This window comes from Brassica rapa, chromosome A05 (genome assembly GCF_000309985.2).
Source record: "Brassica rapa cultivar Chiifu-401-42 chromosome A05, CAAS_Brap_v3.01, whole genome shotgun sequence".
Classification (NCBI taxonomy): domain Eukaryota; kingdom Viridiplantae; phylum Streptophyta; class Magnoliopsida; order Brassicales; family Brassicaceae; genus Brassica; species Brassica rapa.
In genome coordinates, this window is record NC_024799.2 from 9,026,145 (window position 1) to 9,053,639 (window position 27,495).

General features: G+C 33.2%; 3 protein-coding genes and 1 long non-coding RNA gene across 11 annotated transcripts; 3 read left to right on the forward strand and 1 right to left on the reverse strand.

The window, feature by feature from the left end:
• The first annotated feature begins 1,461 nt into the window (after positions 1 to 1,461).
• Positions 1,462 to 5,933, forward strand: LOC103868336 (acylamino-acid-releasing enzyme). 3 transcript variants are annotated; one of them, XM_009146444.3, is made up of 17 exons: positions 1,462 to 1,691; positions 1,906 to 2,076; positions 2,156 to 2,465; positions 2,570 to 2,797; positions 2,860 to 3,075; positions 3,171 to 3,245; positions 3,425 to 3,563; positions 3,749 to 3,900; positions 3,980 to 4,062; positions 4,182 to 4,303; positions 4,387 to 4,465; positions 4,547 to 4,727; positions 4,816 to 4,999; positions 5,076 to 5,267; positions 5,340 to 5,408; positions 5,496 to 5,572; positions 5,688 to 5,933. In XM_009146444.3, the coding sequence occupies exons 2-17, from the start codon at positions 1,938 to 1,940 to the stop codon at positions 5,752 to 5,754; spliced, it is 2,313 nt and encodes a 770-aa protein (XP_009144692.1). In that variant the 5' UTR covers positions 1,462 to 1,691; positions 1,906 to 1,937; the 3' UTR covers positions 5,755 to 5,933. The 3 variants fall into 3 exon arrangements, with proteins under 3 accessions (XP_009144692.1, XP_009144694.1, XP_009144693.1); XM_009146446.3 differs by having other exon boundaries at positions 2,863 to 3,075; XM_009146445.3 differs by having other exon boundaries at positions 1,562 to 1,744.
• A 1,808-nt stretch (positions 5,934 to 7,741) lies between these two features.
• Positions 7,742 to 11,563, reverse strand: LOC103868337. Of its 2 annotated transcripts, none has more exons than XM_033291859.1 (12): positions 11,240 to 11,563; positions 10,823 to 11,026; positions 10,626 to 10,723; positions 10,335 to 10,461; positions 10,083 to 10,235; positions 9,677 to 9,997; positions 9,463 to 9,582; positions 9,217 to 9,290; positions 9,076 to 9,127; positions 8,871 to 8,954; positions 8,222 to 8,795; positions 7,742 to 8,137 (listed from the first exon to the last, which is right to left on the reverse strand). In XM_033291859.1, the coding sequence occupies exons 1-12, from the start codon at positions 11,330 to 11,332 to the stop codon at positions 8,097 to 8,099; spliced, it is 1,941 nt and encodes a 646-aa protein (XP_033147750.1). In that variant the 5' UTR covers positions 11,333 to 11,563; the 3' UTR covers positions 7,742 to 8,096. The 2 variants fall into 2 exon arrangements, with proteins under 2 accessions (XP_033147750.1, XP_018514301.2); XM_018658785.2 differs by having other exon boundaries at positions 10,542 to 10,723.
• Positions 11,564 to 14,057: 2,494 nt separating this feature from the next.
• LOC117134104 lies at positions 14,058 to 14,657 on the forward strand. Its single transcript, XR_004458258.1, has 2 exons — positions 14,058 to 14,196; positions 14,454 to 14,657. It is a non-coding gene; the product is annotated as an uncharacterized LOC117134104 (long non-coding RNA).
• A 5,335-nt stretch (positions 14,658 to 19,992) lies between these two features.
• LOC103868395 (paired amphipathic helix protein Sin3-like 6) lies at positions 19,993 to 26,456 on the forward strand. 5 transcript variants are annotated; one of them, XM_033292891.1, is made up of 6 exons: positions 19,993 to 21,706; positions 21,903 to 22,326; positions 22,425 to 22,523; positions 22,628 to 22,732; positions 22,834 to 22,892; positions 23,095 to 26,456. In XM_033292891.1, exons 1-6 carry the CDS (start codon positions 21,621 to 21,623, stop codon positions 23,105 to 23,107), a joined length of 786 nt encoding a protein of 261 aa, XP_033148782.1. In that variant the 5' UTR covers positions 19,993 to 21,620; the 3' UTR covers positions 23,108 to 26,456. The 5 variants fall into 5 exon arrangements, with proteins under 5 accessions (XP_033148782.1, XP_033148779.1, XP_033148780.1 ...); XM_033292888.1 differs by having other exon boundaries at positions 22,834 to 22,888; XM_033292889.1 differs by having other exon boundaries at positions 21,903 to 22,028; positions 22,146 to 22,326; positions 22,425 to 22,732.
• The last annotated feature ends 1,039 nt before the right edge of the window (positions 26,457 to 27,495 follow it).

Genomic DNA, 27,495 nt, shown 5'->3' on the forward strand with positions numbered 1-27,495 from the left:
TAGCAAAAATATATTCAAAACACCAAAAATACTAATCTGTTGATTATATATCCAAATATTCAAACCAAATCAAATTATATGTTAAGTTTAGGTATTTTGACATATGTTAGTCAAATTGTTTTGTAATATATTGTTTTGTTTATAGATTTTGAGAAATTTAAAGTATATAATGAATTTTAAAATAATTTTAATGGGTTATCCGAACCCGCAAAGATCCAAACCGAACCCGAACCGAAACTTAGAAATACCCGAATAATACCGAAATCTTTGACCCCAAAAATCTGAAATCTGAAATCCGAATAGACCAAACCGAACCCGAATGGATACCCGAACGCTTACCCCTATCGTCACAATAATCAAAGTTCTTTGAGGATTCAAAGATATGTTTATTTGTAGTGTTTACAATTTGTAGGGCTTATAGATAGGAATGTCAAACAAGTTGATCCGTCCCGTTCCGTTTCGTACCGCAGCGGGCTCGTCTTCGAGCGGGTCACGGCGGGTCAGGCCCGCGCGGGCTGCGGTCCTCAAAATGGCTGACCAAACCCGTACCGCAAAAACATATAGGTCTTTGCGGATCGGCCCGCGGAACATTTAATTACAAACAGACATATGGCTTCTGAACGCTTGAAGACATGATTCATGACGCTTTATTAGTTTTATGACGCATCATAAGTGTTTAGTCGGATTGAACTAGATAAGGCAATATACTTGTTAGTTGAAGATTTTAGTTGGATCAAAACACTAGTTTATTTACTTTTGTTAGACTCCAAACATTATAAAATAAACAATATTTTAGTTGCTGAATCCAAATATTATAACTCATAAGTTCATAACAAATGCTTTAGTTTTCTGAATCCAAAATTAAATAAAACCAATACCAAATAAAAGATGCTAATCTCAAAAATAAATAAAAAGAAAACACCAATCACACTTCTTGTTCTTCATCTTTATCACCAACAAGCGACAAAAAGATGAAAATTCTTTTCTTCACCATCAACTTCATCTTCTACAAATAAGAATAATAGAAGTAGTTAAAGATATATTGAAACCTAAAACTCCAAAATGTATGATAATGTGAACAAGTACATATTGGCAAAACTATGAAGAACCCATGGCGGGAACTAGATCTTTTTCTTCGGTGGAAAGTGAGTTTTCAAATTTCTTATGATAACTTGAAGAAGCTCCACCGGTGCAGATCGAAGGCCTTCTCTCTCTCTCTTTCTCTCTATCTCTCAATGTTTTAGGTGAAAGCAGAAATGAGGACTTAGGGTTGCGGATCTTCAAAATCCCGCAGGTTAAGCCCCTCTCGTTTTCGACCCGTCCCGCTTTCTATCTGTTCCGCTTTGAATCCGTCTCACGAGGCCCGCAATTTTACAGACTTACCAAATAGAGATCCAATCTTACCCTGCAGCAAGCTTTTATGGGCCAGGCCGACAGTCTAGGCCCGCGGTCCCAGTCCTTGATTTGATTGCCATCACTGCTTATTGATTGCCACTAAAAAAGTTTGAAGATAATGAAAAATATTAATGCAACGTCGAAAGTTCACAACGTAATTTATTATATTTTGTTTATTTAGATGTCGAGAATCTTTACTCACCCACCCACTCACTCACTTTCTCCATCATTTGGAATTTGACTTCCGTTCCTCTCATCTTCATCTCCCAAGTATCATCATCACTCTTTCAATCTTCGTAAGCCCTTTTTCTCTGCGCTGTTTGTCTCTCGATCTGTGTTATCACGACAGGTTTCTTCTTCTGTTTGATGGTTTTCAATTGTAAAGTTTCATTCTTTGATTCAATCGACAATTGATCCAAATGATGTCTGATTGTATACTGGTTGGTTTTAAAACTATGGATGATGAATATGATTGATTACTGAAACTCTTTAGCAATTTATGTGTTTCAGTTGCAAAGGTTGGATTACAAGATCAGTTAACCATGGATTCTTATGGAACTGACACGGTTAAGGAATTAGACCAAACTAGTGAGGAAGAGTATGCAACACAGTCCAAGTTAATCAAAGAGTTTATAACTATTCCCAGCATTGACAAAGCTTGGATCTTTAACTCTGGTTCTGGTAATGAATGACCAACCACCTTTCACATATCAAACTTCTTTGAGAACTTTGGAATTAAAAAAATTCACTTATACTGCAGGTCCTCAGGCAATGGTTGCCATGAGTCAAGCAAACCTTTTGGCTAATAAGAGGAGGAAGTTTATGTTATCTGGACATATCTCAAAAGAGAGTAGTAACCTGTCTGTAAACTTTCACTGGGCGCCATTTCCTGTGGAGATGACCGGCGCATCTGCTTTTGTCCCCTCTCCTTCGGGTCTGAAGCTCCTTGTTGTCCGGAATCCTGATGATAAAGAATCTTCTACAAAGTTTGAGATATGGAGTTCTTCTCATCTAGAGAAGGAGTTTCATATTCCACAGAAAGTTCATGGCTCTGTATACGTTGATGGATGGTACTCTACTTTTCTTTTTTTGGCTTATTTCAAATTCAAGGTCTTGGAGAGGTAGAAAAATTGAGTGAGGCTTGTGTGTGTGTGTGAGTGTGTGTATGATGCAGGTTTGAAGGAATCTCTTGGAACTCAGATGAGACTTGTGTTGCTTATGTTGCTGAGGAACCATCTCTTCCCAAACCTACATTTGACCATCTAGGCTATTACACGAAAGACAATGTTGGTTTGGACAAGGATATTGGAAGCTGGAAAGGTCAAGGAGATTGGGAAGAGGAATGGGGAGAAGCATATGCCGGAAAAAGGCAGCCTGCCCTGTTTGTTATCAATGTTGACAGGTTTCATAAAAATAATAACAAGAATAGTTACTCTTTACATTTTCTAATTCTCGTCTCTCTAGCAGTGGAGAGGTCGAGCATATCAAAGGAGTTCCAAGATCGATAAGTGTTGGACAGGTTGTTTGGAGTCCAAGCAGTAAAGGCTCAGCTAAGTATTTAGTTTTTGCCGGATGGTTAGGAGATAAAAGAAAGTTTGGTATTAAGTACTGCTACAACAGACCATGTTCCATATACGCAATAAAGTTTAGAGACGCTTCGTCTGGATCGGATGAACCAAAGTGAGTTTGTGGTTACTATAACTCACTAGAAGACAACTTGGTAGTTCCTAATTTCCGATAAAATCTTACAGAGTTTGCGTTTACTTGTGTTCCAGAGATAATGCAAAGGAAGCATTCCCTATTCATAATTTGACCAAGAGCATAAGCAGCGGTTTTTCCCCACTGTTCAGGTTTACATCTTATGAAATTTTTTGAATTATGTATTTACCAAAAGCATTTGTTCTCCTTTCTACTCTGTTTACAACTGAGCCATCTTACACAGCTTACTTGTAGTTGTGTTAACGTGCAATGTTCGTTTTAGTTATGACTAGTTAAAGAACTTACTCTCATCTTTTTCCTTCTCTCACAGCAAAGATGGCAAGTTTCTTCTGTTCTTATCCGCAAAGACCGCTGTTGATTCCGGGGCGCATTGGGGAACCGAGTCGCTTCATAAGATTAACTGGCCAAGTGATGGGAAACTTTCTGAGATAGCTGATATTGTTGATCTGGTGAGATTATACGTACCTGTTTTTCCCTATAGAAGCTTCAAACTTTCTATGAGCTGGACACTTTTTGTTTCTTAACAACTTATAACTACTCTCTCTACACCAATGAATCTGTCTTTATAGTGGCAATTAAACTAAAAAAATCACTAACTGTTATTTGATATATTCAAATACATCTTGTAATGCAGATTCCAGTTGTGAATTGTCCTGATGATGGTTGTTTCCCTGGACTCTATGTTACTGGCCTGCTGAGTGATCCGTGGCTGTCAGATGGACATACTCTTATGTTGTCTTCCTACTGGCACAGTTGTAGGGTAATACTCAGCCTAAATATGCTAAGGTGACTGATGATTTGATATGATAAGTTTCCAAGTTATCTTCTTCTGCTGCTACGCTAACTGATGGTAGAAAAATTACAGTGGTGAACTGTCACGTGCCAGCCCTAATGATTCAGATTGTTCATGGAGCGTTCTTGCGCTAGATGGTGATGATATTGTTGCCGGTAACATCCTTAACTCTTAATCTCAGTTACTAACTGTGACAATGTCACCTTAAACTTAAAACACACACCAGGTTTGAAACATCTGTATGTTTTCTTTTCTTCTTTTTTTTCCTGAGTAGTGTGTAGCAGTCCAGTGAGTGTTCCTGAAATTAAATATGGAAAGAAAGTTGTTGATCCAGCTGGGAGGCCTTCATGGCAGTGGTTAGATATCCAAAACCCAATATTTAAAAGCTCTGAGAAGGTTAAATCATATTAGCCAAATCCTCTAGATTCGAATGATGTTAATCTTTTTCTGTACTAATCTTTCTGTTTCCACCGCTTCAGGTCACATCTGGGCTTTCATCTCTTGAGTTTAAAATTCTCAAAGTTCCAGTCAGTAATGTTTCTGAATGTCTTACCAAAGGTACTTTAACTCTCAATCTTATTTGTTGTTTTCGTTTTTGGTTGATAAACTTTCTGACTAATTAATTTCCATATGATCAAGGGGCCAAAAAACCAATTGAAGCTATATATGTATCGTCTTCAAAGTCCAAGGAGAATGGGATATGTGATCCTTTAGTTGTTATTGTCCATGGAGGCCCTCATTCAGTCGCACCTTGCAGCTTCTCCAAGACTTTGGCATATCTCTCCTCAATTGGATACAGTCTGCTGATTGTAAATTACAGGTTCACATACAGCTCCATTTCCATTAGTTAATCAACAACCTTCTGGAGATCCTAACTTGTGTTTTTGGTGATTCATTTGGGTTGAAAGGGGTTCGTTGGGATTTGGGGAAGATGCTTTGCAGTCTTTACCTGGGAAAGTTGGATCACAAGACGTGAATGATGTGCTCTCGGCTGTAGACCACGCTGTTGAAATGGGACTTGCAGACCCGTCTAGAATAACCGTACTAGGTGGTTCTCATGGTGGGTTTCTCACCACACACTTGATTGGCCAGGTAATGTAGTTCACTTCACTCACCTTTGTAAGTTATGGCACCGGAATAGAATTCTTATACCAAAGTTTTGCAATAGGCCCCGAATAAATTTGTGGCAGCAGCTGCTAGAAATCCTGTATGCAACCTTGCGTCAATGGTTGGGATTACGGATATACCTGATTGGTGTTTCTTTGAAGCCTATGGTGACCGGACTCACTATACAGAAGCCCCATCACCCGAAGATATGTCTCGGTTTCATCAAATGTCTCCCATATCACACATCTCAAAGGTCAAAACCACACCACTTCCGTTCTTCTTCGATAAGTTTGAAGACATTCATTTAATGATCCTTCTTGTGCAGGTGAAAACACCCACTTTGTTTCTCTTGGGAACTATGGATCTCCGTGTTCCCATTTCAAACGGAATTCAAGTAAGATCAATCTGCAACTCGTTCAACTTTGCAGATCCAAAACATTATTGGTAATATTGTTTATTCATGTATTCTTGATTTGTATAGTACGTGAGAGCCTTAAAGGAGAAAGGCGTTGAGGTTAAAGTGTTAGTCTTTCCCAATGACAATCATCCCCTAGACAGGTAGACAAACACAAACAAACAAATGCTGTCTTCTTTTATATTGTGTATAGCTGTAGCATCTCTATGAGAACGTTTGTTCATAGCTAAATCATCTTGTGATTGTTTAATTATGCAGACCGCGGACGGATTATGAAAGCTTTCTCAACATTGCTGTATGGTTCAACAAGTACTGCAAGCTGTGAACACCTCATTTCTTTTTTATTTTCTGAATATTGGGTTTATTAACTGAAGGGGTAAAAAAAAGAACTTTTAAATTAAAGAGACTTTGGTCCAGTGCGGTTATATAGCCTGGCTTATCTTCGATTGCTTGCACCAAGACGACTTCCGATTTGGAGTTTAGAACAAGGGTACTTTCAGCTCATGCCATAACTATTTAGATGATAATTTAGAACAAGGTTACTTTCATCTCATACCATAAATATTTTGAAGATAATGTAGCTTGGGAGGTGTCTGCAAATGAAAAACTTGAATGCGGAAATTAAGGCTTTTAAACTCGACCCGGATATTGGATCGTCCGCGAACAAACCGTTGATTAACAAATAAACTAATTTTGTTATATAATAATATATTATATTTTGAAAAATATAAGAAATATTTTATTATTTTACAATATATAAAAATACTTAAATTTAGTTATTTTTTGTTTTTATTTTCATTTTACAAACAAAATATCAAAAATATTTAGACTATTAAACATTTTTTTTTTGTAACAAATTAGGAGTTATGGTATATAAAAAAAAAATCAAGACTTCAAATTCATAAGTGTTAAAATGTCTGAATAATAAATTTTTGTTATCTCTAACATCGTTCACTTCATTTTCTATAAATAGTATGAACAAAAAAATCAAAAACATAAAAAAGTGTCGAAGAACATACAAAGATGATAACAAAGGAAGAAAATATTACAGAAAACTAAAAACCTAACTTCCTATTTAGAATACAAATAGATTCTAAGAACGTAATTAAAAATCTATAAAAAAGGTAAAAGTTACCTAGTGGGTCAACTATTGGTTCAACTAGTAGCTTGATTATGGGTTTAACTGTTTTTATGAGTTTTATTGGATTTTTAAATAATGGTTTTTGTTAAAACTCAAACCAAATTATTTATAGGATAACTGGATTTCCGGTTCGACCGTGGATCTGGGTCGGGTTTCAGAATATTGAGAGCAAATTAAACTCTTAAAGACTTGGGAATAATATTGTCCTAGATTTTGACCATCGTTGAAACTTGGTTATATATCCTTTTCATTTTAGTTCATCAAACTGAAAATCCAAATTATTGTTAATTTAAAATATTTGATTAGATATACTGTTGTTTGGATTTGTGTTACTATTGTTGGATCAGTCTTATCCGATTTCGTAACAACTGTTAATATGTTGATAATTAAGATTTAGTGAAACCAATATATAATTTATTCTTTTTTTTCAAAAGAAAAAAAAAAAATATATATATATATATATATAATCTATTCTATTAAGTAGGTTTTATAACCTCTTATAAATATGCTTGTACATAATATTTGATACAAAATTTTGCAATTTTTTCTTTAAAAATATCGGTTAAAATGAACTGCTAAGTACTCAATATTTAAAATTGATTAGATTAATATTGATTTAAATTAGTGTAATTTCTAAAAAAATCACTATTTTGGTTTTGTAGAAAATTTCTGTTTGGGCTGTTACTTGGCAAATGTTAAGAATATATTTCAATTATCCAAGTGTTTATGCTTTTAAAAACAAAATTTTGAAGAGAAATGGTCTCAAATATCCATAAGTCTACAATATCTTCCACGCAACATCCTAACTAACATAGAGTCCGGAAATTGAACTAATTGCCATAATTGTTTTGCTAACAAAACCATGTTAAACTTGTGCATCATATGGAATCAGGATCTTCTCTCTCTTTTTGGTAAGCATTCTCATTTTTTCCAGTGAGAAGTTTTTAAGTAGTATAAATTTAAACATATAGAATACGGAATGAACTGAAAATCAACTCGTCAATTTTTCATTTTTATATCATTTCGTGCATAATAATTTGAATATTAAATTTCAAAATAGTAATGTAATTTATGTGAATAGTACATACTTGACATAATTACGTTTCAAACCGTGCGTGAACATGAGAACCAAGGTGTTTTGAAGCTAATAACATATCGATAAGTTTTAAAATGTAGCAGTAGAAGAATTTTAACAATTATAAACGTTTAAAATCGATATAAAAGAAAAAGAAAATTTGCAAACATTTAAAAAGTGGATAAGTTGAGAATAAGTCATAGCAGAGAACCAAGACGGTGCTGAGAAGAAAGGATATACAACACAAAGTTCAACCCCGAACTAGAGCATACGCTGAACCATAATGTCACTGTTTAGTTTGCATATTTTAGACGAGAATTCCAAAATTAAAATGTCTCTAGAGAGAATGCTACACAAAAGATTTTTTTCTTTGGTCAACTACTTAAACTCCATCGTTGAACAAAATGGGTTTGCAAAAGTCTCTGATCCCATTTCTTGACCCTAAACTTGATTATGAGTTGAGGATTTTGTTGATTCCAGATATCTTCTCCCCTGTTAGTTCCAACATCACATTATCAGAGACCAAGAACCAAAGTACACAACCAATAAATTAAAAAAAAAAGACAGATTACGTACCTAACACGTCAACTTCATGCAGCGAAGCTACTAGGTTATCTTCCTTTTTCTTGATCTCAGATCTGAACTGTTGTACACTGTTTAAAGTGTCTACAATTCTCTGTTCCTTTGTCTCGAGCTCAGAGCGAAACTGTTTTACACTGGTTAACATGTCAACAATGCTCTGTTCCTTTGTTTCCAGCTGAGAGCAAAACTGTCTCACACTGGTTAACATGTCAACAATAGTCTGTTCCTTTGTTTCGACCTCAGAGCCAAACTTTCTTACACTGGTTATCGTGTCTGTGATGCTCTGTTTGACCTTACCCAACTGATGTGTGATAGAGCAAGTTTGAGAGTGTCCAAGCTCAGAACCAGGTTTGCGATGGTGGCAAAAGGGTTCTCCTTCTGCAGTGGGCTTCTCCATCTCACCATGAGATGTATGGAGGCTGTGGCTTTGGACTCGAGCTCGCTTGCGTGCCTGAGTCTCAGCTTCTGCAGGATCCTCTTCATGAGGAAGTGAGAGGTTCGGCCTCCTCTTAGGTGCACCTGTTTGCTCACGGTTGGAAACTTCTGCGGCCTTCTGTTTATCCTTGTGCTGATTGGGAAGATCAAATGACAGTTAACCATCTTACTCCCAACATCAAGAAGAAGAGAAAAGTCAGACACAAACCTTTGACGATTTTGATGCCTCAACAAGATACCAGTTATGATTTTTTAAGTCTAAAGTTTCTTGATCTCCATCCTCATAGACAACCTGTTAACCAGCATACAACAATAAAATAAAAAACAGAACCATATGAAAGAAAAGTGTAGCACAAACAAACAAGATATATATATTTATATTTATATAGAAGCCTGATATAATTTGGCCTTACCATATGTCTCTTTCTGGAAGGATCATATGAAGTAACTTCACCTCTATAATACCTGCAGTAAAAATGTGATATAGCTCATTTACAAATATAAATATGCAACCAGGTTCAGCACAAAGGAAGCAGAGAGAAAATAACGCTTACATCTTATCAAGTGGCCACCAGACTCTGATTCTTGATCCAACTAAAGTTTTATCATACTTTCGGTCATCAAATGCCTGCCATTGAATTAAATCAGAACAAAGATTTAAATAGAAAGAACTCGATCAGAGCCATGCATAGTGATAGGAAGCTGCAACCATGCCTAGCTAACTATTGTTTTCCGCATTCCTTTATATGACCAACAGCCAACAGTTACTATATGTGAGTGAAACTAAGAAAAAAACATACTTTCTCTGTGTCTAGACTGTGTTTTCTCTTTGCGTTTGTATTAGCAAGAGTTTTCTCTGATGGTTGTTGCATCACTTCTGTCTTTGACTTTGAGACTGACTTTCCAGAGGAAACGATTGTCTGAAAACACAATTAAAGTACACTCGTAAACAGCACAAGGACAGGGAAGACAGCCATGTAAATTACTCGAATACAGGTCAGGGAACATCTTTACCTTTTTGTTATCACCCAAAGAAATGGGTCTCTCTGACTGCTTCGTTGCTTTTATCTCAGAGGTGCTTCTCTTTGTAGGAGGAACAGTAGGCTTGGCATTACTAGCAGAAGCTATCTTCTTTCCAGACTCCTTTGTCAATTTAGCTTGGGCCGTACCTATTTCTTGAGAAGCACTAGCAGTAGCAGCAGATGGTTTGGCCTCCATCGAGCTTTCCTTTTTCTTCTGGTTCACAGCACGACCAGTTTCCTCATCCAGACCACTGTTGATAGCATTGCTGTCAAGTTGTTGAGGCTCATCATCATCTTTCTTCTTTGGTATATCCTGCCGATTAGAAAATATACTTAACAAGGCATGTAAAAACAACTGCCAGAGAAACAAACAGGTGAGAGAGAGAGAGAGAGCTTACACTGGATGCACCTTCGCATATGAAAGCCACCACATTACTATACTTATCTAAAGAAACGCCTGATGATTTCACTGCTTCAGCAAGATATGTTTGGCACTTGGTAGAACAGTTTAGCAGAACTTTTTCTGCCAATCTCCGTGATATTGAGGGAACCTAAGGGAAGAGAAGTGGAAAGAGTTAAAAACAAAAGATGCATGCATATATTGGTTGCTGAAACAAGACTAAGAAGCTATGGATGGATGGATGCATGACCTCATCAGTCTCGTTGACATAATGCAGAATTGGTGCAAGCAACTTTGGAGGCAAATCATCGCTTTCTTTTAAAACATGGGTCATAATGTTCTCCATATCCGAAAATACTTCCACTGGATGATCATCCCTGGAAAGGAAATGAAATGAAATATAAGCAACACTCAGTTATTCCAAGCAGCAGTATAGACAGTTAATGAGCTTTTTTACCTTAAGGCCTTGAGAAAATGCTGGAACATCTCAATACAGAGTGCATCATACACAGGATCCAACATCAGATAAGAGACATCGTACTTAGCCACAGTGTTAAGGATGGAAGTGCTTTTGGTATAGGAGAGACTATTTTTGTCATCTAGATGTTCAAATGATGATACAATTAGCTTCAATACTTCCTGCCCCCAAATGGTTACAAAAGAAAGCTGTCAGTGACTGACTATATTTTCATAATTAAGATGAAAACAACTACAAAAAAAAACAAGAATGTAACTTACCCTCATCTGTTCGTCAACATATGGAGCAGTGGGAGCATTTATTCTCGTAACCTGGATGAAGCAGGAAGCGACATGGACTCTCACATGGACATTCCAATGCTTGAAGAGTCTTTCATCGACTAATGCTTTCTTCAACGGAGAGAGTGCTTCCTGAATCGAGCTAGGAGGTGACTGTTCCACCTCTACCAAGCAGATGAACAGTTTCTGCATACAAATTAAAGGAACGAGCTTTCAGAAGATAACTCTAACAAAATCGAAGCAGCATTCAACAAAACATGTTTCAAATTTTAAGCACATAAAAAAAATACAGTTTTTTTTTTTAACTTGATCCTCCTAGTAATACTAAAGTTGTGTTCTTTGGTCGGAAAGAGTATAAAAGTTGGGTTCTTTGGAGAGAATGTAACAAAAGGAGCTCACGTCGAGAAGGTGAAGAAGCGTATCAACAGAAGACGGTAGAAGAAGAAGAGCTTTGCCAGCTTCCAGAAGGCGCTTCTCGAGCTCTTTAGACATGAATGCTACCTCCTCCTTGAGTTTCTCAAAAACCCTACCAGAGAAGAAGCGACGAGAGTCTCGAACGGTCGCTGAACAGCAATAAGGAAAGGTGGAAACTTTCTCGGTCCTCAGCCTTGTTTTAATGTAATAAAGACTCCAACTTTTCACAACAAGACCTCAATATAAAGCATACATTGTCTTTATATGCAGATATTAGTAACGTTTGTTGAGGACTAACGACGTCTTAGTGCGATCTAATCATGATTTGGATGTTTGTTTTGCAGTAGAAAGTTTTACTAACGCTTTATAGTTAATCATTTTCAGTATCACATGTAAACAAATACTGAATAAACTAAAGAGTACTTTTATCAAAATTCATTAACTATTTTCACAACTTAAAAGATTACTTAGACTTAGGATTGGCGAATTGCTGCAATTCTTGTTGAATAGCCTGGATACTCCCGTAGAGTCACTTTGAAAGTCGCAATGATGAAATCAACTGTTAAAATCTTCAGAGAAATTATGCTTTGAGCAAATACGAGCCAGAAATGTCGAAGAAACTATGCCGCATAAGCCGAGCATGTTTAAATAAAGATACGAGATCAAACTTCGTATATATCATTTCGGGAAAGGAATGATAGGGATTCTATCCGAACATGAAATGATCGGAAAAACATTCTTGCGGAATTTTTTTGCGAGAAATAACAAGTTTTACAAAACAATCTTCAGAAAACAAAGGACTATAACAAAGCGCTTAATGGGAGGCAACCCATTGATAAGTTTTCATTGTCAGTTTTATTTATTTTCGTGTTTGCTTTGTTTCAGAAAAAAATTATCCGAGGAGACGATTGCTCTGAGCATCGACTGATGAGACGAGTCGATATCGATCGGTAGTACACCACCGCCAGCGTCTCCACGGAGTGACATCTGTGAGTGTCTTGACCAACCCTCCATAAGCTTTGTTGATTGTATCAATCCATTGCACTCCTACCGCACAATTATTACCAAGAAGTATTTGTCTCGCAGTCAGCTCTTTAAACATGTGAAACCGATCCCTCCTACACGTCATATAGTAAGAACATCCATAACCAATCACCCACTTATCATGACACTGTGTATATGTTTCCGATAGTGCATCATCCTCTCAATAAGGATCTATCACAACCGCTGCTTTAGATTCTTCGCCATACTTCTTCTTTGTAACATAACAGTCATTCCTGGTGTATGTCTGCTTCTTTCAGAACCAACAGGTAATTCTAGACCCTGAGCTTGATTTAGAACCGACCCTAACATTCCTCACAAAATCTTTTTTCTCAGACTTTCCTCTAGCATAATATCATTCACCATCTTCATGTGAAACCCTAGAGGTTTTAAGATCTTGATCTCTAGACCTTGCAGAACCCGTCACCTCTTCCAAGGATAATGTTTCCTTGCCGTATTTAAGCGTTTCCTTGAGAGAGCCAAAATGTGAAGGTAGCAAATTCAACAACATAATCACCTTGCACCTCCCCTGACATAGCTACATTCACGCTTGACAGGTAAGACACAAGAGCCATCGATATTCTCATCCATATCCTGAGTATCAACCATCTTGAAGATATAGAATTTGTGCTCCAAGTGAATTATATTCGGTAAAGTCTTGGAAAGGTAAAACATCTCCAGTGTAAACCATGAAGAAGCACCTGAAGTACACAATTCGATCTTCCTTAACACATGATCTCCCACACTAAGAATGATCAGATTCATCGTCGTATCTGATCTTTCAAGCCTTTCAGCTTCCTCTTTCACCAACTTCTCCCTGAAATACATCTTTGTCTTGCTCCTTCTGAATCTCTGATACCGAAGGTGACATAGACTCTTCAAATACATCCTTTAAACCAAGGACAGACAGATGTTGTAATACTCCGTCTTTAAAAAAAAATAAAAATAAAATAAATACAGAGCTCGGAATAGTATCAATGGAAAACCCCGAAGTTGGACAAAAACCCTAATTTTGGTATTATGGAATTTTTCGGAGAAGCCGAAGGCTCGGGAAATATTTACCCTCAAAGTTAAAGTTAGTCTGGAGTTTATTAAAAATATTCAGCTCATAAAATTAGGAACGGGAAAATATTCAGGATTGATCACAGGTCAAAAATATGCTGGAAGGGTCGCAATCGCGCAAATCGACCGAGAAGCTCGAGGTGTCACAACACAAGGGATCAGAAAGTGGTGTCAATCACTTAGCAAGCTATCTGTCTACGAAGCACGACATGTCTCTGCAGGAATGAGTGTTTCATGCAGCTTGACAAGCAGAAGCACGAGGTGTCACAGTATCTTCGAATAGCGCATGCGAACTGACATCCAGTGGCCGTGTGTCGCGACGCATGAACCCCAAACATGCTGAGAATCATGTGGACGTGGTGGTGTCTCCTGGAATGTAAAGGAAGCATGCATCAGGGCATGTGGACGCCCATGTGTCGCCACGCATGCGACCACAAGCATGCATGATGACACACATGCGATCGGGTGGCTCATTCTTCCTGGCTGGCAACTTCTATATATACCCAGCTACCTGGTTCATTTTCACTCAATGAGACACACCAAGGAAACTCCAAAACGTGGGTTAGAGAGAGAGAGAGAGAGAGAGAGAGAAAGAAGTGAGGTTCTTTAGAAGTATAGACATTTCCGTAGACCGATAAACTGCCAGGAAGTTCCGAAAGACTGTCTAGAAGAGAAAGAAGGTTCTTTCGGAGTTTTGATCAGTCAAGACCAGTCCATTCAAGACATTGACGTTGGGTTTTGGGATTAACATCACGGTACGAAGACGAAGATTTGGAGGGGAGAAAAATGGTTTGGTCAACTTCCGGAATCAGAAAGTCAAGCCACATCTGTTAATCACTGTGAGTCATGGTTAATTTTTTGTTAACAAATTTATAATGCAGGTTCTTGACATCAGAGACGGCTTCTGAGCTATGAAAGCCGTACCGGTCTAGGTGTCATTTTGTGGATCTGAGGCTTGAGACGTTGTATGGGCTAAGTGGATAGCAAGACTAGTCTAACACCCGGATTATTGTGATTGTGTGATTATTATATGTTTTTATGGTGTGTACCTCGTGTTGGTACTGTTGTGTGAGAACCTCCTCATATCCTTTTGCAGGTGACCAGTAGAAAGGACCATAGCGCCCGCGGAACTGTAGGAGCTAGTGTAGATTGGAAATCTTTTGCTAAAGACTCGTTTTCAAGATATATGAATATATGTTTTGCTTTTGGCTGCATCCATGGACCCTTATGTATAATATTTTAGGCTTGTGATCTTCGTGTTTTATATATATGAAATAAAATATGTTTGATATTCGTGACATGTTGAATCTGATTTTAGGTTAGTCCAACCTAACACAACTCTATGACTCGGTACGGTAGGGGTGGGCGTTCGGGTACCCGTTCGGGTTTAGATCGAGTATTTTAAATTTTCGGGTATTTCGGTATAGAGGTGTAGAACCCGTTCAGGTATTTCTAAACTTCGGCTTGGGTTCGGGTATTTTTAGTTCTGATTCGATTATTTCGGATCGGGTTCGGATATTTAGATTTAAAAAAAAAAATATTAAAATTTTCATTTCTCAAATTCTTGTATTTAAAAATATACTCCATCTGTTTTTAAGTATAAGATGTTTAGGTAAAATCACACATATTAAAAAAATTACTTTTAGTCTTGAAAGTATCTGTAAAACTATAAATTAATGATATTCAACCAATTAATGGTATTTAAAAATTATTAAATATGATTAGTTACACAGTTTTTAATAAAGTAAAAGTTACCTAGAAAAATAAAAACATCTTTTATATTGGAAAATCAAAATTCTGTAAAACATCCTACATTTAGGAACGGAGGGATTAACTTTCACTTCACTATTTTTTTATTTTTAATAGATTGGATGGTTAATAGATTTGGACATAACATTTTGAAACTAAAAAGACATTAATTTGGTTATTGTTTTTAAATTTTGGATGTAATTTTTTGTTAATTCTTGAAATAAAAAGTTTGACATGCATTTTAAGTGAGTAGTAAATTATTTACTCTGTAATTGTATGTATATCATATAAACTTAAAGTATGTGTAGTATCAATATAAATATTTATATAAAATAAAAGATGTAAACTACAAATATAAGATTAATTATACATATATTCGGTTATCGTCGAATATCCATTCGGGTTCGGATATTACCGTTCGGGTTCGGATATCTAATCTCTCCTAATTCAATACCCGTTAGTATATTTTGCTACTTCGGTTCGGATTTTGGTTCCGGTTTTTTGGATCGGGTTCAGGTGCGGCTTCGGATATCGGGTAAAGTGCCCACCCCTAATGTCGTTCATCGCCTGGTCGCTTCTGTACCCGAGTATCCTCATCTTGAATCACTTTGAGGTACACATGTTCAAGGTTCGTAATTGGTTCCTGGCTTCCTGCATAAGTAGCGAGGAACAAACAGTTCCGAACACATTCTCATCAAGATACATCAGAAAGTCATGGACCTTGTCTTCCTCCCATTGTGCCCTTAGAGTTACACTGAACTTGCATGTACATCCATTGCAAACACAGCTCAGCATTGGACGGTAACACGACAAACTGTGCCAACTCTTTGTAAGTTTTCCAAAGCATGTCTCGATCATGAGACCAGCTTGATGGCAGTTTGCAAGTTACTTCCTGAGATGCTGAACACGAGGTCCGTTCGTCACACGAAATCGTCTGCATATGTGTTCCAACAAGTCTGTAGCAAGGGTTTGTGTGAGATGTTCAATCGCAGCCTTTGGTCAATCGTCATCTTGATCCATTGATGGTCTTCCAATCTTCATAGTCGGATGAGTCTTCAGCTGGCTGGGGAAGACTCCCGTCTACAAATCCAAATTTCTTCATTGAGCTCAAAGCAGTCTCAAGGTTGATAGCCATCCTTGTAAAAAATGATGTGAGATAACACTTCCTGGATTGTCGCTTCGGTGAGATCATACGGCAAGATCGTACGCCTTTGAATATCCATCGTTGGTACCGTGACTCCAGATCAAACAGCTGAGTTCTCAGTCATGTTGTTATCGCCCATATCGCAGAACCAAGTTTTCAGTCGTTTAGAAATCAAAAAGGAATCAAGACTAAGACAACATATAAATCACAAAAATATTTGTGTCTGATACCATGTGAAATAGTTGCAGAGAATAGAGAAGGTTTTCTTGTGTCTTATTCACGTTAGAGATCAACTCTATATATACAGCTTGTACAGAGAAATATCCCCATGTAACCTAGCTATAGGATTATGTAAACATTCCTTACAAGGAAGATTTCGTATTAACTATCGTATATACTCCAATAGATAAAGTGATATCAGGAACTTGAACATCTCTTTTATATATTACCATATATTATAAAGTGCCAATATAAAGTACTAACAATATATTACCATATATTTCTCTAACAATAATTTAGTCAATTCTTTTATTTATTTAAATCTCACTCCTAAATCTTAATCATTACTATTACTATATTTATCATTTTGATTTTTAATCGTAAAATCATTGAAACTAATATTTTATATTATCACTTTTATCATATAATATATGATTTAAAGCAAGATAAATTACAAGACATATATGTGTACATTCTAATAATCATATCATATATAAACATTTCCACTAAAATCTCATATCATATATATAAACCTTTTTTTTTTTAATTTGAAAAATTTACCTGAAATCAAAACTCTAATCGTAAACCAAAAACTTAAAAACAATATCTATAATACCGGAAACATATTTGAAATATCCAAATATACATAATAAACACATACTTATGATCGGGTCTAGGGTAGGACCCGGACTCAAACAAAGACCTGCGGGTAAAAAAAAACCCAATAGGTTATCTTCTCCGGACCTGAACTAAACCTATAATTTTGAGTCGGTTCGGTTTGTTTTTTTGATCCGGATATAATTCTCATGTCGAAAAGAAACTTACGTAAAAGTGTACATATAAAATCTCAAATAAACTAATTTGTAGATTATATAGCTGTTAAAAATTATGTTTTTCGATATAATAAAACTTTGTATTATAATATAATCCAACAACTCCGCGCTTTCCAAGCGCTGGTCAAAATCTAGTTATTACTTAAAATATGATATGCCTGACGATTTTGTTGTTATCTATCTATACTATTATTTATGAAATGATTTAACTTATTTGTCATGATTTCCATGATTTTAGTTAATTTTGATTATTTGTCATGTTTTAATTATGTTTAAGCTGAGTTATTAATTTATTAATAGTTTTAGTCGAGTTCATAATTTATTAATTTAGATAATATAACTATTTTTTTTGTCAGCAACAAAACAGACTCATATAGACTCTGTAAACCAAACTGGTAGCTCTGTATCCTTATGGACTACGAACGAGGGTTACCTTCTTGCACTACGTGCTAGACTATCTGTCCTTGAATTTTGCGTCCTTGGAATATGGATGAGCTCTGAGCTGTGGAAACTACCTTGCAGGATCTTTATATCTTCGAGATAACTTGCAAATGCGGGCCATTCGTCGGGTTCAGAAACCATCTTCACCAACCGAGAACAATCCGTCGCAAAAGTGACAGTAAACTGTCTTAAGTTCCTCATACATTCCATCGCCCAAATGAGTGCCTCTATCTCCGAATGAAGTGGTGATTGACTCACTCTAGTGTTCCTTGCTCCCAATAAATTATCAAAGCCTTCGAGAGTGCTGCACCATCCTTGTCCTGAAAACCTATCATTTTCTTTCTAAGATCCATCCGTAAAGCACCACCGACCAGGGATAATTGGAACCGTCTCGGTTACTACTGAACGGGCCTGATCAGTTCTTTGTGCATGATTAATCTGCGCCTCGGCCCATAAGGCAGACTCTGTTTCAGCCAACTTAAGAGTATCTCGAGGGTCAATATGTAATTAGATATAACTATAAAATATGTAATTAGATATATAATTATTTTGATTTTGCTTATTTGTCATGTTTTCCATGATTTTAGTCAATTTTTCTTATTTGTAATGTTTTATTAGGTTTTAGCTTAATCATTGATTTATTAATAATTTTTAGCTGAATCACTGATTTATTAATTAAAAAAAATACTCGTAATGAATTTATATATAATTAAAAACGAATTTTGATTTAATAATATTTAAATCTATATGTTATATTAGAATTCTTATTTTCTTATTTGTCATATTTTATTAGGTTTTAAGCATTTATACAGGTCATTGACTTATTATTAATTTTTAGCTGAGTATTTATTAACTTTCATAAAAATCTAATGAAATTTATATATAATAAAAGACGCATTTTATTTTAATAATATTAAATTTATATGTTATATTAAATAATTAATTATAACTAATATAATAAAATTGTGAAAATATATTTAAAAACTAAGAGAATTCTTATATATAATGTGTTGCTATCTGAAAACAATATTTTTTTTATTATAAAGTTAAAAAACTAAGATATAAAACAGTTTATAATTAAATATTAGTCAAACAAAAATATTTATATAAAGATATTTTCTAAACTATTTCTAATATATGAGTGTTTTAAAACTTTTAACACAATAATAAGTATATATTTTGATGAACGTTTTTTTGACATATATAAATAATTTGATGTTTGATTTTACTATTTAAAATCATAAATAATAACTTAACTTGTGACTGAGTTCAAAGTAATTTTTCTTGCTTTTAATTTAAAACATTAAGTTTAATCCGTGAAATACTATAGCTTCAGTTGGTCACCACTAGAAAAATGAAAAAATGAACAAAATAAAAACTAAAATTTCATTTGAAGAATTGAAAAAATATAAAAAAAATATGAATTTTTGTTCAGTTTGTTCCTTATCAAAATTGCATTGGGATTTTTTTTTCTTATAAATTCATTCCTCAATGGAGAATTTAGAATTAAAAGTGGGATATACCTTTCAATAATGTGACTAAAATTTCAACATAACTGGTATAAATTTTGAGGAACAAAGAATTCATCATAATTTTTTTCCTTCAACATGTTCACCAATTAGAGTTTTATAATTCAGATTTCTGAATTAATAAGACATAAAATAATAAGTATTCGTAAAATGATTATGTCCGCATGTGCGGGCAAAACACTTAGTAATCATTTATTTGTTTATCTAATTTGATGCATGTCCATAAGACATATGTATATAGTAAAAAATAATAATTTATACACAGAAAATCATATTTGCTACTTTTTAGAGAAGAGAATCAGGATACATATACGTACATAAGATTTATGCATATCGTAAGTTCATAATTTTAGAAGAAAAATGTATTATTTTCATTATTTCCAAATTCATCAAATTTAAAATAAAAATATAATATTTTAACTATTTCCAAATTTATCAAATTCTAAACAAAGTATATAATATCCGAAATTAATGAATTATAGATGTGTTGCAGACTTGCATATCTCATCTATATTATTATTTGCAAAATAATTTTTAACAACAAAGCTCTCACGTTGAAAGTTAGAACGATTAATATATATACTACCTTTAATGTATTTTATATATAATTAATTATATAATCAAAAACAAATTTTTATAAATAATATTTACTTTTTTTTTTAAAATAAGATAATTTTTATATATTGGTTGTTATCTTAAAACATATTTTTCAATTATAAGATTTAAAAATAAAATATAAAACAATTATAATAAATTAAATAGTTAAAGTCTATCCTTAATAAATTTTACTTAAACATATATATATGTAGGTAGATTTTTTTCATATATATATATATGTTTGATTTAATTTTTTAAAAACATAAATAATAAGTTATTATGCTGGTTTTTGAATTAACAAAAAAATAAACTAATAAATATTTGTAAAGTGATTAAGCCCGCATATGCGGGTAAGACACCTAGTTTCATAATATTTCTAACGTACCTGCCAAGATTCCGACAAACATTTTTTTTTTTTGAGAAATAGATTCAAACAAACATTTATTTAAAAAAATATTACTTAAAATATGATACACCCGACGAGTTTGTTGGTTTATCATAATATTTCTCACATACCTGCCAAGATTAAAACAAACATATTTTTTTTTTGTTTTTTGAGAAATAGATTCAAACAGACATTTATATTTAAAAATAGAAACTATCAATATTAGATTGTCATGATGGTATCTAACTTAAAATATTATCCATGTTACTATAAATTAGTTATTTCTTTCCGCATTGTCGAAATTAACTTTTAAAAAAATGTGCATATAGAAAGTACTATTGATGAAAAAATTGCATTTTTTAAAAAAAAATATCTATTTGTATATTATCATTTTAAAATATGAAAGTAATTTATAGAAAAATAGTAAAAATAACTTTAAACAAATTTTTCTAACAAATATCTTTTGTGTGAATATTAATATATTTATATTTTTAACTATCAAAAACTAAAAACTTAATAATAAAATTTTCGTTAAGATGTATGTCACATTGTATTAGTTATAAATTTCAGTAATATATGTTGTTTTCAAATTTATTTTTATTATTTGTTAGAACAATATATATGTATAAAATGATTTTAAACATATCTTAAGAACATTTAAAATTGAAATATATATATATATATATATATATGTATATAATTTAAATTAAAAATATGCCATCAATTGAAGTCACTGCCACTTGAGGATATATTTCTACACCACATTTATATGTAAATATTGTCTTATACGAAATGGTCTAGCAACTGTATTGTGAATTTTTTTATCTAGAAAATCACGTAAACAAATGTCAAATGAACATAAAAATAACAATTCTCACTTAGTATCAAATCAAAATATTCAAACTAAAATCAAACGTTAAAAAAAAAACCCGACCACTAGTGTAAATATCAATAAGGGTTTTCAACTTTAAATTTTTTCCAGTCTTTATTATATAGATAAATAACATAATTATTGAGTCGGTTAAGAGCATCTTTAATAAAAAAAATTAGTGTGGGTTCTTAGAATTAAAAAAAAAATAATAATAATTGAAAGAGAAGAGAGAGTGTAGAGAAAAATTCTAATATAAGGATATTTTAGAATTCTATTAGAACTCTATATGACACTTGTATACTATAGATTGGTTGAATTTTTTTTTATAACTAATGTCAGTTATCTAATTATATATTATTGAAATATTTGTATTTTTGTTTAAGAAACTCCTTAAAGTTCTTACTGATAAATATTGCTCTAAGGCCCAGTGAAAAGAGATACAGGGAAAATAGGCCCACGAAGTAACACCACAAATTATCTTTTGCTAAGTCTTTTATGATAAAATTAGGGTTTTCAACCTTTAACGTTTTGCCAAAGATGAGGAGAGATAGAGAAGATGGTTACACTTCTCGAGGAGAAACGTTAGTCTCTCTCTCTCTTATCCAAATTTTCATTTCCTCTTTTCAAATTTATCTTTGACTTGTATAGATTGTGAGTTTGCTTTTGAGGCCTATCATTTTTAGGTTTTTTCTTTGACTAAGCTGTTTTTGATTCTTCAGTCTAGTAGATGCAATTTGATTCTTGGAAAAGTTAGTAACATGTGTTTACGGAATGCAGAAACGGGCAATCTCCAACCATACGTGATGCACTGCATTATGTCAGTGCTGTGAGGAACACATTTCATGACGACATAGGGAAATATGAGACATTCCTTGAGGTCATGAAGGACTTTAGAGCTCAGAGGTATATTACCTACCGGCCTCTAGTCTCTTCCCATTTTGTTTTGTCCTTTTCAATACAGTTCAACAGAAGGTATTCGTGTATTGTTGATTTTACTGTGTTTATTCATGTTGGTTGCAGAGACGACCATAATGGTGTCATTAAAAGAATAAAAGTTTTGTTCAATGGTCACAACGACCTAATATTAGGTTTTAATACTTTCTTACCCAAAAAGTATACAATAACCTTTCCGTTGGAGGAAGAGAAACCGAAGACCAGGGTAGGTTTCCAAGATGCTTTCAGTTTCGTCACCAAGATTAAGGTATGTTATGTAATGTACGTGATGTGTAAATTACATATTGAAGTAATGTTTGATTTTCTCTTATCAGTTATGATTTACTTTAATTATTACCTTTGCAGGCAAGGTTCTCAAGTGATGAACATGCGTATAAAAGGTTTCTAGACATCATGGAGATGTATCGAAAGGAAAGAAAGTCCATCATTGATGTCTACGAAGAGGTATATATGTTAAAGAGGGTTAAATTTATGAACTTTCTGCCTCCTATCTTATTTGTTAGAGCGCTAGTTGTAGTGCACTTCTCTGATTATCGTCTGTTGTGTAGGTTACTATTCTCTTCAAGGGTCATGATGATCTGCTCGTGGAGTTCCTTAATTTCTTACCTAATTGTGCTGCAATTTCTGACATGCTTCCAAGGCATTCTGATAAGGTCAGTCTAGTGCATTTTGGCCATACATCCTTTTCACTATGGAACTAAATGTCTCATTTTTCGATTGAGATATTGATACATACTCTTATTTTCTGTGTAAGGTCGAAAACTGTGATGAAAAGCTGGTTGTTTTCTCTGGTGGTAATTCTACTGGAAGTAGGTATTCTGATGGCTTGTTACATTCTAGTGAATGTTCTATATATAAGCAATTGATATCTTTGTGATATGCACCCTTCATCTTGTATACTGCTGTTATGTATCTTAATCGTGTATACTATAATCATGGCCAGTCTTGTCTTTGTTAACGGCTTCAGTGGTCCTCCGTAGTTTAAACCTTGTTCTAAGGTAATTAACTTTTGCAGATTCCCTTGCTAAAGAAGGTCAGGGAGGCTATTTGAACGTGGCAGAAAATGGGCAAATTCAAGAATATCAAAGTGGTCAAGATGGTGGAAGAGATACAGATAGAGATGACAAAACAGCTAGCAGTGTAAGCCAAATTATTGCCTCCTTCCAAAGGATGTGAGTGACTCTTTTTCCATAATAACATCGTTCTACTACACTGGAATTACTGCGTCATACAGTTTTCTTGTAAAATGGTTGGTGTTTGCCCATGCAATATCCATATATATGATAATTCTAAAAGTGGTCTTTATTAAGATACAATTTATCATGACGCTGTGTATCTGTTACCGATAGTGCATCATCCTCTAAATCAGGGATATATCACAACCGCTTCTTCAGATTCTTCGCCATACTTCTTCTTTGTATCATAATAGTCATTCCTGGTATATGCCTACTTCTTTCAGAACCAGCAGGTAATTCTAGACCCTGAGTGTGATCTAGAACCGACCCTAACATTCCTCACAATATTTTTTTTCTCAGACTTTTTTTTTTTGAATTAGCTGTAATAGAAGGCATTTTAATGATTCTCTCAAGTGATTCTCAGACTTGCCTCTAGCATAATATCATTCTCCATGTTCATGTGAAACCCTAGAGGTTTTAAGATCTTGATCTTTCGGAATTGGTTCCTTTGAATCAAACGACAAATCCCAATTCCTCACAATATGGTTACACATGTTCGGAATTGGTTCCTTTGAATCAAACGACAAATCCCAACAAAAACGCCTAGTCGCTTCTGTACCCGAGTATCCTCATCTTGAATCACTTTGAGGTACACATGTTCAAGGTTCGGAATTGGTTCCTGCATAAGTAGCAAGGAACAAACAGTTCCGAACACATTCTCATCAAGATACATCAGAAAGTCATGGACCTTGTCTTCCTCCCATTGTGCCCTTAGCCTTAAGGTTACACTGAACTTGCATGTACATCCATTGCAAACACAGCTCAGCATTGGACGGTAACATGCCAAACTGTCCCAAATCTTTGTAAGTTTTCCAAAGCATGTCTCGATCATGACACCAGCTTAATGGCAGTTTGCAAGTTACTTCCTCAGATGCTGAACACGAGGTCCGTTCGTCACATGAAATCGTTTGCATATGTGTTCCAACAAGTCTGTAGCAAGGGTTTGTGTGAGATGTTCAATCGCAGCCTTTGGTCAATCGTCATCTTGATCACGAGACCAACAATGCATTGATGGTCTTCCAATCTTCATAGTCGGATGAGTCTTCAGCTGGCTGGGGAAGACTCCCGTTTACAAATCCAAATTTCTTCATTGAGCTCAAAGCAGTCTCAAGATTGATAGCCATCCTTGTAAAAATGATGTGAGATAACACTTCCGGGATTGTCGCTTCGGTGAGATCATACGGCAAGATCGTACGCCTTTGAATATCCATCGTTGGTACCGTGACTCCAGATCAAACAGCTGAGTTCTCAGTCATGTTGTTATCGCCCATATCGCAGAACCAAGTTTTCAGTCGTTTAGAAATCAAAAAGGAATCAAGACTAAGACAACATATAAATCACAAAAATATTTGTGTCTGATACCATGTGAAATAGTTGCAGAGAATAGAGAAGGTTTTCTTGTGTCTTATTCACGTTAGAGATCAACTCTATATATACAGCTTGTACAGAGTAATATCCCCATGAACCTAGCTATAGGATTATGTAAACATTCCTTACAAGGAATATTTCGTATTAACTATCGTATATACTCCAATAGATAAAGTGCCAATATCAGGAACTTGAACATCTCAGATTGCATTTAAGGTTTGTTGTGCAGGCATCGTTGTAGAGGAATATGGGATTGCATTTTCATCAAATTGGTGTCCACCACCTGCTGAGTTTCAAGCCAATCAAGCTTTAGTAGCAGCAGTAGCCATATGTTGCCGTATTATATTCTCGAGCACTGAGATAGTACCAAAATTATTACTTAAAATATGATATGCCTGACGATTTTGTTGTTATTTCATAATATTTCTAACGTACCTGCCAAGATTCAGACAAACATTTTTTTTTTTTTTTGAGAAATAGATTCAAACAAACATTTTTTTTTTTAAAAACATTACTTAAAATAAGATACGCCCGACGAGTTTGTTGGTTTATCATAATATTTCTCACATACCTGCCAAGATGAAAACAAACATATTTTTTTTTGTTTTTTGAGAAATAGATTCAAACAGACATTTATATTTAAAAATAGAAACTATCAATATTAGATTGTCATGATGGTATCTAACTTAAAATATTATTCATGTTACTATAAATTAGTTATTTTTTTCCGCATTGTCGAAATTAACTTTTTTTTAAAAATGTGCATATAGAAAGTACAATTGATGAAAATATTGCAGTTTTTAAAAAAAAATATTTATTTGTATATTATCATTTTAAACTATGAAAATAATTTATAGAAAAATAGTAAAAATAACTTTAAACATATTTTTCTAACAAATATATTTTTGTGTGAATATTAATATATTTATATTTTCAACTATCAAAAAATAAAAACTTAATAATAAAATTATCGTTAAGATGTATGTCACGTTGTATTAATTCTAAATTTCAGTAATATATGTTGTTTTCAAATTTATTTTTTTATCTGTTAGAACAATATATATGTATAAATTGATTTTAAACATATCTTACGAACATTAAAAATTGAAATATATATATATATATATATATATATATATATATATATAAAATTAAAATTAAAAATATGCCATCAATTGAAGTCACTGCCACTTGAAGATATATTTCTACACCACATTTATATGTAAATATTGTCTTATACGAAATGGTCTAGCAACTGTATTGTGGATTTTTTTATCTAGAAAATCACGTAAACAAATGTCAAATGAACATAAAAATAACGTTTATCACTTAGTATCAAATCAAAATATTCAAACTAAAATCGAACGTTAAAAAAACCCGACCACTAGTGTAAATATGAATAAGGGGTTTCAACTTTAAATTTTTTCCAGTCTTTATTATATAGACAAATAACATAATTAATGAGTCATTAAGAGCATCTTTAATAAAAAGTTTTAGTGTGGGTTCTTAAAATTAAAAAATAATCTCTATTATATTATTTGAGAAGTCAGTTTCTTATATGTCGCTCTCACGTTAACTCTCACCATGGTTGATTACAATGATACCTTTAATGAATTAATTTACATTTTAAATACTATTATTTATTTTTTGTTTAGTTTCTTTTTAAAAAATTTCAGGAAAATATACACATATAATAAAAAAAGGAAACTTTTTATAAACTAAAAAAAGGAATTGAAAAACGAAAATATATAATATGATTTCATAAAAAAAGAAAGTTCACAAAATAGTAATATTACATTTAAAAAATACTTTTAAATAACATAAAATATAATATAGAAGTAATAAAATATTTTTCTTATATCTATATTCTCCTAGATGAAAATTATAAATTTCTATATAATGTGATTTCAATAAAAAAACAATTTACACATATAGTCTTGATATTAGAAAAAGAAATCTTATTTATTTAAAAATAGAATTTTAAACAATAAAAAATATTTCAAAGTAATAAAAATATTTATATATCTATATATTTTCTTAGATGATTACATAAAATAATTAAGTAACATAAACTGATATATGTTTAATTGTCTAAGAATAGTTTATAATTGTAATATTGTAATGTTTAATTTATTTTTCATATATTTAGTTGACTATAATATTTTTCAAGTACAACAAAAAAATATTGATAAATTATATTTTACTTATATAATATAATTTTTAAATAAAATCACAATTTTTTACTGCTTTTTTTAAAAGATATTAAAAACCAATTTAAAAAAAAAAAAATGTCGTTTGATCAAATAGTTACAAAATAATTTTATATGGTACGTATATTATATTTTATCATTATTAAAGTTATTTTTTCTTAATATTAAATTTATTTTTAAATTTTATGTTTTTATGTTTGTGGAACTTAATAGAACTATAATCAAAATACCAAAGCAAATCTGGATTCTAATTTTTAACATTATTTAAAATAAATTTTAGTTTCCATTCAATAAATCAAAGGCATAAATTATTTAGAATTTATTGAATATTTTATTATTGTTTTATTATTATAAATATTGATATGTGTTCATGAGCTTTTAAAAATGTATCAGTTACTTACGCATGTAACTTCCTATTGATCATCACTTTATTTTCTAATATTTTTTAAAAAACATCAACATATAATTTGAAAAATATTACGAAATACATGCACATTTGAATTAATTAGAATAAAAAATAATTACACTTCATTTTGAATTTGAAAGAATATATGTAACTCAATATACTCACAACATGAGTGATTCGACTAATCCAACTTATAT

Excerpts from the sequence above, each read along its gene's own strand:
- LOC103868395 (XM_033292887.1), top strand. The coding sequence starts at position 21,621 with ATGATAAAATTAGGGTTTTCAACCTTTAACGTTTTGCCAAAGATGAGG. Across the intron at positions 21,707-21,902 it reads TACACTTCTCGAGGAGAAAC|AAACGGGCAATCTCCAACCA; the intron begins GTTAGTCTCTCT and ends TACGGAATGCAG. Across the intron at positions 22,733-22,833 it reads TTCCAAGGCATTCTGATAAG|GTCGAAAACTGTGATGAAAA; the intron begins GTCAGTCTAGTG and ends TTTCTGTGTAAG.
- LOC103868337 (XM_018658785.2), bottom strand. The coding sequence starts at position 11,332 with ATGTCTAAAGAGCTCGAGAAGCGCCTTCTGGAAGCTGGCAAAGCTCTT. Across the intron at positions 10,462-10,541 it reads CATTTTCTCAAGGCCTTAAG|GGATGATCATCCAGTGGAAG; the intron begins GTAAAAAAGCTC and ends TTTCCTTTCCAG. Across the intron at positions 10,236-10,334 it reads ATGTCAACGAGACTGATGAG|GTTCCCTCAATATCACGGAG; the intron begins GTCATGCATCCA and ends CTCTTCCCTTAG.
- LOC103868336 (XM_009146444.3), top strand. The coding sequence starts at position 1,938 with ATGGATTCTTATGGAACTGACACGGTTAAGGAATTAGACCAAACTAGT. Across the intron at positions 4,304-4,386 it reads TATTTAAAAGCTCTGAGAAG|GTCACATCTGGGCTTTCATC; the intron begins GTTAAATCATAT and ends CCACCGCTTCAG. Across the intron at positions 5,000-5,075 it reads CCACACACTTGATTGGCCAG|GCCCCGAATAAATTTGTGGC; the intron begins GTAATGTAGTTC and ends GTTTTGCAATAG.